Source organism: Vipera berus (assembly GCF_964194415.1).
Source record: "Vipera berus genome assembly, chromosome: 13".
Classification (NCBI taxonomy): domain Eukaryota; kingdom Metazoa; phylum Chordata; class Lepidosauria; order Squamata; family Viperidae; genus Vipera; species Vipera berus.
In genome coordinates, this window is record NC_138216.1 from 1,599,135 (window position 1) to 1,613,517 (window position 14,383).

The 14,383-nt window shown below is 44.5% G+C and overlaps 2 protein-coding genes across 5 annotated transcripts in view; one reads left to right on the top strand and one right to left on the bottom strand.

Moving 5' to 3' along the window:
* CHLSN (cholesin) overlaps positions 1-14,383 on the bottom strand; it is a 66,646-nt gene that overhangs the window by 25,853 nt on the left and 26,410 nt on the right. The gene's annotated exons all lie outside the window — the stretch shown is intronic.
* Positions 5,417-13,723, top strand: GPR146 (G protein-coupled receptor 146). Of its 2 annotated transcripts, XM_081338017.1 has the most exons (3): positions 5,420-5,482; positions 5,586-5,614; positions 9,510-13,723. In XM_081338017.1, exon 3 carries the CDS (start codon positions 9,561-9,563, stop codon positions 10,560-10,562), a length of 1,002 nt encoding a protein of 333 aa, XP_081194143.1. In that variant the 5' UTR covers positions 5,420-5,482; positions 5,586-5,614; positions 9,510-9,560; the 3' UTR covers positions 10,563-13,723. The 2 variants fall into 2 exon arrangements, with proteins under 2 accessions (XP_081194142.1, XP_081194143.1); XM_081338016.1 differs by having other exon boundaries at positions 5,417-5,614.

The window sequence follows — 14,383 nt, forward strand, 5'->3', positions numbered from 1 at the left end:
CAGTTCCTGTCCTTTCAATCTATCCATTTTCATCATTCTGGTTTCACCGTTGCTTGATCAGCTTTAAGGCCGTAATCAGATGCTCCGATTAAATTAATGTCCCCTCCTGACTTAATCACCGGAGCTATTCCTATGCAAGACCTGATTTTAGTAAAGAGACCTCCCTGCCAATCACAAAGGATTGTTGGGAGCTTAAAGGATTATGTTGGGAATTACTCCAAGGGGAAGGTCATGTGAATATATCAAATTTGGTGCCAGGAAGAACGGTGAGGTGGCAGAATCAGCATTCATCCCTTAAGTTCTGTGGTTGTTTCCCTTCCGCAGCTACGCGACACCCGAATTGAGGCTAAACTTCAAGAGTTGGCAAGCGGAGAACCAAAAATGTTTCCTTTCTGTGGCCGAGCAGCTGCTGGACCCCATCACTCTGAAGCATGGTGATGCTGGCCAGGTGAGTGACCAGTGCATTCATTTTGCAAACTTTTCCGTTAAAAACAAACAAAAACCCCTCCCCACAAAACCCTAATTATTAAACATACACGTGCAGAACGGTGGAAAGGAGAACTGTTGTATGATTCATAACACAAAAAAGGAGGCCGTCGCATGGGTGAGCTTTTCCAAAATGGGGAATATAACGCAAAGCACCGATCTGAGCAACGAGTAAATCCTTAGGTACTCTTAAATCAGCTTCCTTAATAGCATTTTTTCCAGGCAAAAACTCGCATTGCAAATCCAAAGATCTCTCTGTGCTTAATGTAATTATTTTTTTCTTTCTGGCTCGTGACACACCGTAACAGGGCCTAGGAAAATGGGACCAGGGAATTATTATTATTTTTTTAATCTGAAAGCTCAATTTTATGAAGTGCTTCTAAGCTGCTTGGCAAATGCCAAAAAGATGGACAGCATCCTAATTCGAACAGGGCTTCCTTCGGCAGAGGATATGCGAAGCCAGCTTAGATCTGGAAGTCACAAAAGTCTCTTGACTTCTCACAGATCCAAACAAAAGGAAATATAACCCCCCTCCCCCCCCCAGGAGATGACCAGCCGCTATCCCTTTAAGTCATAGAGGTAGAGAAAAAAAGTTAGATCCACTTGCCTGCAGCTCAATCATTTTTATTCTCCTAAAGATATGATTTCATGACAGAATAACGGACTTGGAAGGGACCTTGGAGATCTTCTATTTATTTATTATTATATTATATTTATTTATTACCGTATATTATATCTAGTCCAACCCCCTGCTCAGGCAGGAAACCCTATACCATTTCAGACAAATGGCTGTCCAGTCTCTTCTTAAAAACTCCCAGTGTTGGAGCACCCACAACTTCTGGAGGCAAGTCGTTCCACGAGTAATGGTTGCTTTCAAAATTACCTGGATGAACTAATATTTTTATTTGATGAGATTACTATCCTGCTTCTCCCACGTTATGGAGGCCGTGGCCCAAATACGTTAGCAGCAATGATCCAAGCAGATTCCCAGATAAAGATCCTGAATTGAGTACGAGGAAGGCTTGTACAGATTTCACACAAGGCAATAAGTACAGGTAGTCCGCAATTTACAACAGCTCGTTTAGTGACTGTTCTAAGTTGCAGCAGCCCTGAAAAAAAGTGACTTAGGGCCGTTTTTCACACTTAACAACCACTGCAGCCTCCCCACGGTCATGTGATCAGAATTCAGATGCTCGGCAACTGGCATGTACTTATGATGGCTGCAGCGTCCCCCAAGGCCACGTGATCCTCCTTTTGCGACCGTCCGACAAGCAAAGTCAATGGGGAAGCCAGATTCACTTAACAACCATGTCACTAACTTAACAACTGCAAGGCCGTAAAATGGGGCAACAGTCACTGAACAACTGTCTCACTTAGCAAGAGAGATTTTGGGCACCACTATGGTCGTACGTTGAGGACTATCTGCAGTTTCTTTGCCTTTGTTACCCACCATTCTAGAACTTTCCTTCAAGGCTCCTACTACTTGTGTAAACCATCCTTCTCTCTTTCCCTCTTGGAAAAAATCCAAGGCAGAAGATCCTTAAGGCAGATTTATTCAATATTGATACCAGACAGTTATTTACTCAATCAATTTACAGTGCCGGCTTCCAGACTATCCCTCTCAGCTGCAAGCTACCCAAAAGCAATTATCTGCATTTTGTAGGCTCCTGCGAGCCTTAAGCATCCCGTTGCACAACCATGGAAAACTCCATTCTCCGAGTTTCCCAATTGAGAAAGGAGATCAAAAGCACCCTCGCCATTTACTTTCCACTCCTTTATAGCGCACGAGGTGGCTCCCACTGAACACGATGTACTAACATAGGCAGGCAGACAGCACTTGCTGAAATATAATGGCATTATGCTTGTGCTCCACTAATGATTAAGACCGGAATGGAATCGGTCTGTAATGCGATAGTAAATAGTCAAGGCAGACGATCCATCTTTGTGGAGACTTAAGGCTGGTCTTGAAGATGCTACCTAAAGGCCATATATGGAAATAAACCAAAGGATACAGGACTGGCCAGAAGTTGCAGCAGGGACAAAAGAGATAAAATTAACACAAAAATCCAGACGCTTGGTGCAGCCCCCAATTATAAGGAGGATGGTCTTTGAATCTAGCTTGGCTCCAGAGGAGCTCATGAAATATGTCTAATAAATAATTTCTTGGCAACAGAAGTTGCCTCCTTGTGCAATATTTTTTCGACTTCTCAGTCAAGTCTACATCCCTGTTATTTCTCGGTAATGTCCCATCCAAGCACTAACTCAGTCAATCCCTGCTTTGCTCTCTGAGATTGACCAGTGGGGATGACACGTTTGCTACTGAGTGGGACCAGAGATGAAAACAAGGAGACAATTGATTTTCAAAGACCTAGCTGCACATTAGACAAAAATGTAATTGAGCACCACTGGTAATTTTCAAAGTGAAAAGCAATTAGGAGAAGGAAATTAGCGCTGTTAATTAAATCTTCCTGTCCACTCCAAGTCTTCCTCATTCCCTGGAAGTTTTTGCCATGCATGAAGCTCCAGAACTGTATTTGCTTCCATGTGAGGGGGAGGAGAGGAGGGGAGGGGGAGGGGGAAAGAAGGAAGGAAGGAAGGAAGGAAGGAAGGAAGGAAGGAAGGAAGGAAGGAAGGAAGGAAGGAAGGGGAAAGGAAAGGAAAGGAAAGGAAAGGAAAGGAAAGGAAAGGAAAGGAAAGGAAAGGAAAGGAAAGGAAATATATTATCCATATTTTTAAAATCCTGGTGTTCACTTGAAGATATTAAATCTGCTCTCAAGCCACATACAAATATTTCCATTCTATGAACTGACAGCCCCCAAATGGTAGTCAAACTGCAAGTTTCTCATTGGTCCAAGCAGGCACAGGCCTCCATGTTGCACCATAAATGACATTACTTGAAAAAAGGCTTGTGGGTTATTCAAAGAGCACCCACACCCTTGACCAAGCTGGATTTTCTTCTATACTAATTCCAAAAACATTTTATCTCCGCTCCATCAAATACTTGTGTGTTACAAATAGTGATGACTCAGCCTGAAGGATTAATCCCTGCCAAACCTAACCCTTCCCACTTCAAGGGCGACTTCATCAAGAAGACTGCTGCTCACTTTGGCGACAGAACACAACCTTAAACAAATCCTGGAAATTAGCCTTGAAAAAAAATGCAAAGGACTTGACATTTTTTCCCTATGGAATTCCAAGTCTTTCTTTGCTGTACCAATCCGGAATCTTTTTGCTGGATTAATAGTATTCTGTTTGACTCGGGGTGACCATCCACAGGTGGCAGGTGTCACATTCCAACTCATGAGCCAACTCATACTGTAGCACCAAAAATATTTTCAAGCTGAGAAGTCAACAAGGAACTTTCTTGGTAAGAGTCCAGTAAAAATTAGACTGGCCTGCTTGATCCTGATTGTTCCAAGTGGTCAGAGCTTTCACTGGGATCTGAAACTGGAAAGGTTAGATTATTCAAAACCCAGGCTTGGTGTAGTCCCTTATATGGAGATCTTGGTGAATTTTATCACCGCAACCGAAGGGAGCTTGAAAGTCAGGCTGTACTCCAAATTCTGTTAGGGGACTTTGTGTGTTCAGAGTACTTATAGAGCTGTTGCTCACTTAATCTTCCATTGTGAACCTTAGGAGGAATCTGATGGCGCCTTTTAGGCCAATTAATGTTGTTGAAAAGCATAAGCATCCAGAAAAGCTGGTGGCTTTTAATGACCTAGGTCAGGGGTAGGCAACCTTGGCTCTTTTACGACTCGTGGACTTCAACTCCCAAATTCTGGGCGTTGAAGTCCACGAGTCATAAAAGAGCCAAAGTTGCCTACCCTTGACCTAGGTTGACAAGCTGTGAGTTTGGTGGTTTTCCTTGCAGATGTTTCATGGCCCAACTAGAGAACATCATCAGTGCAAACCCCGCTTCCTTCTGGCATTGATGACGTTACCTAGTTGGGTCATGAAACATCTGCAAGAAAACCACCAAGCTCAGAGAATACCAAGGACCCCAAAGCCCCCCCCCCTCCTCTTTCTCCTCTACTCCTCAACCCCCTTCCCTTCTAGCACTGATGCTGTTACCTAGCTGGGCAATGCAACGTCCGCAAGAAAGCCACCAAGCTCAGAGCGCATCAAGGACCACACAGTCGTCCTCCTCCTCTCCACAAACCCCACCACTCCCTTTTAGCACTGATGTTGTTACCTGCCTGGCCAATGAAACGTCTGCAAGAAAACCACCAAGCTCAGAGAAGCACCAAGGACCCCTCATTTCAGCCCTGAGCTACAGATATTCCCCTTTATCCGTGCTAAGAGAATCCTCCTGCTCTGGAGCAGCCACAGCCTAACACAGCCCTGCTCTTTCAGTGCTGCAAGTAACACAATAAGAGACTTTCAAATCCAGCTCTTCAGACTGATCGATCTAAGGGGGGGGGGGGGGAAGCAGATGGCCTGGCATTATTTTTTCCCCAAAAAACCCAGCCATGAAACTGAGCCTCACAAAGAGGTTTGCTGGTGGTTTTTAGACCCTGCCTGGAATCTTCCGATGGCAAACCGGCTTTTTTTTTCCACGGGAATGCCAGAAAGTAGGCTGGTGGGTTTCACACACACACACACACACACACACACACAAACACACACACAAAAGAGTGGGTGGGTGGGAGGGAGGGAGGGGAGGGAGGCAGCGACTGTAACCCAACACCAAGTGGGTTATTCCAGGAATATCTGCCTTTCTACCAATCGATGGGAAGGCTCGGAACAGAGCCGTGTGTGTCTGTGTGTGTGTGTGTGTGTGTGTGTGTGTTTGTGTGTGCACACCCCTCCCCTTCCAGTTCAGACAGCTTCCTATTTCTTGAAACTGGCTGTAAACAGAGCCAGGGAGGAGCCACGCCGTGCTTGCTCTGCCAACAGAAGCAGAAACTTTGTGAGTAATTTACTAGAGGACAAACAAGTGCAGCTCACATGCGGGAAAAACACCCTGCCGGATCGCCCAGCTGGAGGGTCTAGGACAGTTCGTAGGAGCTACGGGGGGAGGGAATAATAATGGGAGACCCCCTCGGCTGGGTCCCTTCTCCACCTGAAATGTTATTTATCAGCCATGTTTGACTCTGCAGTACAAAGGAACATGAGATCTGGACCGAAGGTAGGACTGGGGAAGATGGGGCAGGGTGGTGGGTGGTGGGAATGGATGTTTGTGGAGGGGGAGCAGAGCTAACAGCCTTGACCAAACATTGTTAAAGCAAAGAGGAGAAGGAAAGTCTGCAGGCATGGGATGTGGGGTAGAGGCAGGAGTCTGCTTGAATATCTAGATGATTCTTTTGGGTGGGTGGGTGGGAAGCAGATTCCCAGTAGGGTCCTCAGTGTCAAAGTGTGGGTTTCCACCTTGTAAGATGGCTTGCTTTAAGGCAGGGGTGTCCAACCTTGGCCACTTTAAGACCTGTGGACTTGAACTCCCAGAATTCCCCAGCCAGCCACAGAGCAGGGGTGTCCAACCTTGGCCATTTCAAGACCCGTGGACCTCAACTCCTAGGTATGCTGGCTGGGGAATTCTGGGAGTTGAAGTCCACAGGTCTTAAAGTGGCCAAGGTTGGGTACCCCTCTTTTAAAGTAACCTTCTCCGCTGTCTTCAGCCAGAAACAGTGGTTTGACTTGGGTGCTCTTAAGGTACAAACAAATCTTGCCCCTTTGGGAGGAGAAAAAGGGTTAAAACTCAACATATGTACCGGGGAAGCCGTAATACAGGGACAGATGTGGCCTTCTGTTTGGGAGAAATGCTTTCTCCAACGGCTCTCCTCCTTCAAACAAATAGGTCTCTAATGTAAAGGAAGGAATGTGCAGGAGGGCGGCTGAACATGGAAAGAAAGAGCATTGCTGAACATGAAATCTTCTTTACCTGCAATCCCACCTTTTTATTACTTTTACAAGTAACTCAAGGAGGAGAACATATCCAACACACCTCCTATTTTCCCGTAACCACCCTGTGAGGTAGGCTGGGCTGAGAGAGAGGGACTGGCCCCAAGTCAGCCAGCGGGCTTTCATGGTAGGACTTGAACTCAAGGTCTCCCGCTTTCTAGCCTGGCGCTTTAACTACTATACCAAACTGGCTGGCTGTGACGTTCTATAGAACCCAACAATGTTGGGTGTCCCTCTATTGCTTTATGGGGGAAAAGTTGGCCAAAGGTAACATCCTTTAGGACGGGGACCAGAGTGGGGAGCTGGTCCTCAAGAATTAATGGATGTTCAGCTCCTGAACTTCAGAAGGCAAAGAGAAGTTAGCAATTGGTAGCATAATGAGAAACCAAGATGCAGTGACCCCCAACAATTATTACTATCCTGTTTTTTTCAAGCAGTATCCCCACTCTATCTCCAAGGATAGCATTTAGAATCACAGGATTGGAAGGGACCTTGGAGTTCATCTAGTCCAACCCCCCCAGTCTATGGCAAGAGACCTTATATCATCCTGGACAAAGGGTGGTCCAATCCTTTCTTGAAAGCTTCCAGCAATGGTGTTGTTTGACTACAATTCCCAGCGTTCCCAGCCACTCAGCCACCGGTCAGGTCGACTGAGAATTCATGGTGTTGCAAAACATCAAAAAGGCATCCTGCGGGAGAAGATAAGGCCACAATCTAGGGCAGGGGTAGGCAACCTTGGCTCTTTTATGACTCTTCAACTCCCAGAATCATAAAAGAGTGCCAAGGTTGCCTACCCCTGATCTAGGGGTTAGTAAGGTCCCCCAGATTTAGCAGTGAGTTATCTCCAGTTGGTTAAAAGGGAGGGCAAATCACACAGAGAGGTCTGGTTATTTTGGAAAAAGTCTGAAGTGCCTCTTTGGAACATTACATTTTATTTTTATTTTATTTTTATTTTAATGGTGTGGTGTGTTTTTTTTTAAATAAGAAAGTGCATTTGCGTCCGTGGCTCTAGATTCGGGAGAGATGTTATCTCAAAGTCATAATGTTAATCCTTCAGTTTAATAACAGAAATTATGGTACGCATGCCTTGACAATAAGTTACGAGGAAAGCAATTATAAAAACATTAATTTGGGCACTCTTTGGAGGAAGAAAATGTCTTATAGGAGGAAGGCAAGTTCTTAGAAGTTACTTGGCGCATTTATTTCCGATCAGGACCCCGGGGTTGCTCCTCCTGACCTGCCAGAGAAGAGCTGAATGAAAGGCAAACGAGAAGCCATGTGCTTTCAGCTGCGCAAGACAGTGCAATGTTGAGCGTAGGCCAGGTTTTGCAGCGACACACCAACCCAGCACTTGGCACCTCAGCTGAACTCTTCTTGAGTTGCAGCCAAGAGACCTTCTCCCACTTGTCCGAACGTCTAACCAGAATCAGAATCAGAATAGAGGGGACCTTGGAGGTCGTCTAGTCCAAACCCCCTGCTCAAGCAGGAGAACCTACACCACTTCAGACAAGTGGCTGTCCAGTCTCTTCTTAACCCTTGACTCAGGTTAAATCTATCAGGGTCACTAAGATGGCAATTTCCATTGGGCTGTAGGGTGGAAAGAAACAAGGGGCTGCCCCAAAGAAGAAGAGGGAGCCAGGCTATTCTCCAAAGCTCCTGAACAAAAGGACAAGAAGCAACGGATGGAAACCTATCACGGAGAGAAGCAACCTGGAACTAAGGAGAAACTTCCTGACAGTGAGGACAATTAACCAGTGGAACTCCTTGCCTCCAGAAGTTGTGGGTGCTTCATCACTGGAGGCTTTCAAGTGGAGACTGCACAGCCATTTGTTCAGAATTGTGTAGGATCTCCTGCTTGAGCGAAGGGTTGGATTACAAGACCTCCAAGGTCACTTTCAACTCTGGTATTCCTTAATCATATTTTTCATTTCAGGGGTTACCCTTTCATTATGATGTCGGTATTTTCTCATGGGGACCCCCCGATAAAGGAAGGGGGGTGTTCCTAAATTATGAACATATGAAAGCCTCCTTAAACCATGCGGGGATGCAATCAAAATTGTGGAAGAAGGAATTCCAGGAGAAAGACCTTCCCTTGAGATCTCCTTCACAAGGAGCCAAGGTCTTGTCTTCCACATGAAAATGGCCAGGTCTAGGGAGATTGACTCAAGCAGTGAAGCCAAAATCTCCCCCATACAGGAATGAATCTTGGGAAGGATTTGTAAACATGTGGAATAACGTGGATGTTCTGGCAGATAAAATCTGTCTAAAAATAGAAAAAATGAAGGTCATCTCTGAAAAATACCGGAAAGCAATTAAGAGCACAGTACTTCTTGATTCAATCCTGTCCTATTAATAACATGCCCATAGAAAAAGCTGCCTTTAAGGCTATGCTATATTACTGGGAATAACACACGTCTTGGGAGGAACGTTGCCTCGATTTACCGAGACAAATAATACTTAGGTTTTTACAGAGAGTTTTCAGGAAGGAACACAATCTACTTTTTATTTTACTTTTGCAAAGATGGATTAGAATAATATAGCCTTTGTAAGGGTTAGAAACAAGACTGTGAGAGAGAACTGCCTTAAACCAAAGTAACACAAAGTACCTAATAATTAAGCTGCATTAATAATTAACCCGTTAGAATCACAGGATCTCTACTGATTTTTTTTTCAGACATAGACATTGAGTGTGAATCTATGAAACCCATGTTCTTGAGCAGGGGTCTCCTAACTCGGCAACTTAAGACTTGTGGACTTCAACTCCCAGAATTCCCCAGCCAGTCTATACTATAGAGCTATTCAGTCATCCAGGTCATGATTGACCCAAAGGTGCTTTTTCGAGAGGCAACTGGACTTTCTTTGTTTTTCCTTGAAGACTTTTCACTTCTCGTCCAAGAAGCTTCTTCAGTTCTGGGAGTTGAAGGCCACAAGTCTTAAAGTTGCCATGTTCAGAGCACCCCCGGGCTTGAGGAACCCCAAATGAATAATTCCACAACTGATCTTTCTGTTATCCCATGATACAATGGTCGAATCTGGCAGTTCATGGTGCAAATGTGGAAGAAGTTTGATTTTTGTCTTCTCAAAAAGAAGCGCGTCGACATTCTTTCTTTTCTCTTCTCCTGTAGAAAAGCTGGTAACCAGCCGAGAAGAGTCCTCCTCATCTCGGGAACGTCATTATGTGGAGCTGTGAAGCACTCAATGGTTCCAAGAACACTGAGGACCAGAATCAGTGCCATGATTTTCATCTGGTGATTTCCATTTTGTCTCTGCTCTACCTCGTCATTTGTTTCCCCATCGGCCTTTGCTACAATGGGCTTCTGGTTCTGGTCAACCTGTGCAACAAGGCCACCATGACTATGCCGGACGTCTACTTCGTCAACATCGCCATCGCCGGCCTCATCATCAATGCCATCGCCCCCATGTACCTGCTGGGACCCACCAGCACCAAATGGGCCCTCTGGACTTTCAACAGCGAAGTCTACATCACCTTGCTGATTTTATTCAACGTCTCCTCCTTGGTGATCATGTACTCCATCGCCTTACTCAGCCTGGACTACTACATTGAACGGGCTCTGCCGAGGACTTACATGTCCAGCGTGTACAACACCAAGCACGTGTGCGGGTTCATCTGGGGAGGGGCCATGCTGACCAGCTTCTCCTCTCTCTTGTTCTACATCTGCAACCACGTCTCCACGAAAATTATCGAGTGCTCCAAAATGCAGAACAAAGAAGCCGCGGACGCCATCATGGTTTTCATCGGTTACGTCGTGCCGGCCATCGCCGTGCTCTACGCGCTCGTGCTGATCTTGCGAATACGCAAGGAGGCTACGCCGCTGGACCAAGACACTGGAAGACTGGACCCCTCGGTGCAGAGGCTTTTGATTGCCGCCGTCTGCACCCAGTTCACCCTGTGGACACCCTACTACGGGACCCTGCTGGTGAGCACGCTTGCCGCCCTGCAAGGCAAAGCGGTGGAGGAGAGCTACAGCCGGGGATTGTATTTTACGAAGGGGCTCTCCAAATTCCTGGCTTTCTCCAGCAGCGTCGTCCTGCCTCTGCTGTACCGGTATCTGAGCAAAAACTTCCCAGGCAAACTGCAAAGGCTGCTAAAAAAGCTGCACTGCGGGAATCAGCAGTGTTCACATGAACGCACAGAGGTTCAGCAGGTCGTCACGTAGGGGTGAAGGAATGCTGGTGGGCGCCAGGTTGCTGAGCTGAGTCTGGAGCCCACCGAGCAAGGGTGCTGGAAAGGGTGGGCCCACGTCGGCGCCTCGCCGTTTTAGCCTACCCAGGTAGAGACTCTGTGGAGAGAAAACTTTTTGAGAATGTTGTCTGGGGGTTAAAATCGTAGTTTGATTTCACGAGTTTTGATGCACTGAGTCGGTTTTGCAGGATAAGCTTTGTTTTAGCGATCTTGTGTGAAGAAAAAACAAAAGGAGAAAAAAAACACTCGCAGCAGGCTTTTTGACCGAACACCTAGCACTTTGTAATCTTGTAGAATTTTTTTTTTAAAAAAAAGAGAGGTATTTTTATGTTTTCGTATAAAATAATATGAATTTTAAATTTACAAAGCAGTTTTAAGTCAAGGCCCGAGTGGCACCTTTTCAGTTACGATAATATCCACTAATAATCGCGCTGGTCAAGTTGCATCACAGCCTAGTACGATACTAAATTTTTCCTAATGTACAAAGTTACTGTATGATTTAAATGAAATCTTTACTTCTAACTCTAAAGCAGGTGGTTTGAAGGTGTCTCCTCGAACGCCTTTCTTTCTTTCTCCATTCACCAGTGAACAAAAAAGGGGTTTGCCTGGTTTTATTTTACACTGTGAAAGCATTTCAATCAAACAAAAGGATATAATTTTGTAGAAGTCATAGGATGTTGCTATATCTAGTAAAATGAAGGACAGTTTAAAATGAAGTCAAGCTTAAGATGCAAATCCAGAAGGGCAGCCAATGAATCACTCGCAAACATTCCTTAGGATGTACCGTACAGCATTCTTTTCATGGCTGAATTAAAAGCAGTAAAAGTATTAAAATTAAAAGTATTATCACTCAAAGAATGTTTGCAAGATATTAATGGATCAAAGGGCTGGAAGGGATAACACAATGGTGTGAGTACACAACTTAGAGGAGATTCACAGGGAACAACAAAGATTTCTTATAATTCTGGCCCTAGTTTTTATACTGCTTTGGATTCTGGTTCTGTCCCTGACTCAGTAGTGCCATATCTTTTCCACCCCTTTGGTTGGACCTAACAACAAGCTAGCATGAAGAACTAGTCTAGGATAGGCTACTAAAAGCCATATATATACCATGTCATGAGGACAATGTTTTGAATTTGCTCCACTATTAGAAAAGGTGCCCAAGAGGTTGGAAGATCTCCCAGGTCAGTACATCCTAGAACAAGGTCTGGAAAAAGGGATGAGGAACATCTCTAGATGTTCAGATGGCCTCCAACACAGGTTTTCTCCTTGGTTAGTTCCCATCCATTGCTTCTTGTCCTGCCCTCAGGTGCTTTGGAGAATAGGTTGACCTCCTGTTCTTTGTGGCAGGCCCTCAAATATTGGAACATATTCTCCTTGTTCCTCGTCTAAAAGAGATTATGAGAGTTGAAGACCCATCACCATTGTAGGCCACCAAATCGTGGAGAAAGAGTAAACGATATATATAGAGCGGTTTCGCTTCTTCAGAGGCGAGATCAGACATTTTTGGATTACAGAACTGACAGGCTGGTATGCTTTTCCCGAGCTGCCATACAATCATACAATTTTGTCTGCTCCAACCTGACGTTTTGCTGGGACCCAATGCCAGGTTCTCAGAGACGTAGGCTTGTAGAACAAATAGTTGAATCTTCTTTAAGAGGCCTTGAGGGTTGATTTGGGAGGTTATCGGAGTTAAGACACTAATTTAGCCTAGGGAGTTACCACAAAGTCTAATTTAGTGGAGGGAGTTACCAAGATTCTCCACAGGTAAGGAAGAAAACAATAGACCTTGTGCTTGCCAGGCTTAGCTGAAGTCTGATTAGTCTTACCTTGTGCAGTCAACAACTTGATCGTCACGCTCACACAACTTCTAGGTCCAGCTCCTAACTGGGTAAAGAGATTCCCACAACTCTAGGTTGGGACTGGATCTTTTTCATGGATTTCATCTAGCAAGACCTTTTTTTTTTTAATGACAAAGGCTGAGCACCTTACTTTAACTGCACATCTAAGAAAGTGCTATAAAGTCTCCTGCTGTTTTATATGCATGTAATTGGGTAATATGGGTAATATCTGTCAAACTAATTGTGGAAGGTGTTTATAAGCGCTAGGATGTGGGGCTGAAAACTCTTTAGGGCAGTGTATCTCCACCTTGTCAACTTTACCATACGTGGACTTCAAGTTGACAAGGTGGGACTTCCTTTTTCTGAAGCTATGCATTACTAGGTCAAAGGACATTTGTAAAAAAAAAAACAAGGAACCAAATGCCTTATGTAACTACATCCCCACATTATTAATATCCTGTATCGGAAGCCACTTCGGTTCAAAACATTTGCATATTTCTCCCCAAATCTTACTCATTGCTAATATCCTAGAGCCACACCTTTTCCCATTAAAACTGAGTCAGCGCTGCAGGAAAAAGCAAATTCCAGTATGCACCTAATCTCTTAGCTGGTTTCCAGACAATGTTCCACAAAACCACTGTTTATTCTTAGATCTCGAACGCTATCAGTTTCAAACAACTGCATTCACTTTCGTAAACTTGGAATTAGGAGCATTTTCCAGAGCAGAATTTGAGTGCGTTCCAAAAAGGTAACAAGTGGGCATTTTTTGTAAGAGACGTCATAAGGAAAATGCGATCAGAGGGAGGAGAGATAGAAAACTGGAGGGGGATAAGATTTGAAACCTGTTCTCGTAGAAACATTTAGCACACATTTCTGCTGAAGCCTTTGAAAAATTCCAGCTGTTTTTGTAAACAAAAAGTATTTGCCATTACTCGCCGAACATACGAAACAGTCTACTGATGTAAAAAAAGAGCATTTAAAAGAATTTATTAAATTATTTCCTAAGATTCAGATTTTATCACAGTTGAAGATTAAACTTCTGTAGCTCAATGAAAAGTACTGTATCTGGTCATACATAACAGAAATTCAGCACAGGAGTGCTGCTATTAACAGTGTTATTTCAGAATAGTATTTTTTTTAAAAAAAGTGATTTATGATTTGTAGGTCTCCTTTTAACCGGGGAGGCAGTTATGTCAAATCAATAAACTGATAAATTGTTTACTTCTGAGTCAACTTTGTCATTATTCTTATCGATTTAACCATTTCAAGTGTTGCTTGGTCTTCCTGGATTTAAGTACAGCCTGTCCTTGATTTACAGCCACAACTGAGCGCAATTTTTTTTTTGCTAACCGAGAAAGTTGTTCAAGTGGGCTTTGGCCCATTTTGCAATCTTTCTTGACACACCTGTTAAGTGAATTACTGCAGTTGTTAAGTTGGCAACATGGTAGTTAAGTCAATCTGGCCTCCCCATCGAAGTGAGCAGCCAATGTTGGGTGAACTATGCACTAAACTGAGGGCAGGTGGCCCGTGGCGGTCGCAGAATGGGTCCCACTTGACAAAAAGCATCGACGTGTGGGAAGTCAGCCCTCCCCAGAGAAGGAAATATTAAAAGGGCAGAAAAATGTATTTCCTCAAAGGATCTTAAAGAGGCAGAAAAGCATGCCCAGATTTTTAATAGCCCCAAGTCTCCCTTCCCCCCCAAGTAGAAACCAACTCTGTAGAAATGCAGATGTGATCATCCATTCAGGAAGGTTGGAGGCCCCCAGCTAGAAGATTAAGAAGACAAAGACACCTAAAATCTACATACTCCACCCAAACTCTAAGACAGGACATAATAGCATTAACCCACAGATGCCAAAGGGACACAGGTCAGAATACATGACGCAGGAAATACACAGCCTCAAGCAGGAACAGGAAACAACTCCAAACAAAAGGCTCCAGAGGGTATAAAAAC

Coding starts and splice junctions, on each gene's coding strand:
- GPR146 (XM_081338016.1), top strand. CDS start 9,561: ATGTGGAGCTGTGAAGCACTCAATGGTTCCAAGAACACTGAGGACCAG.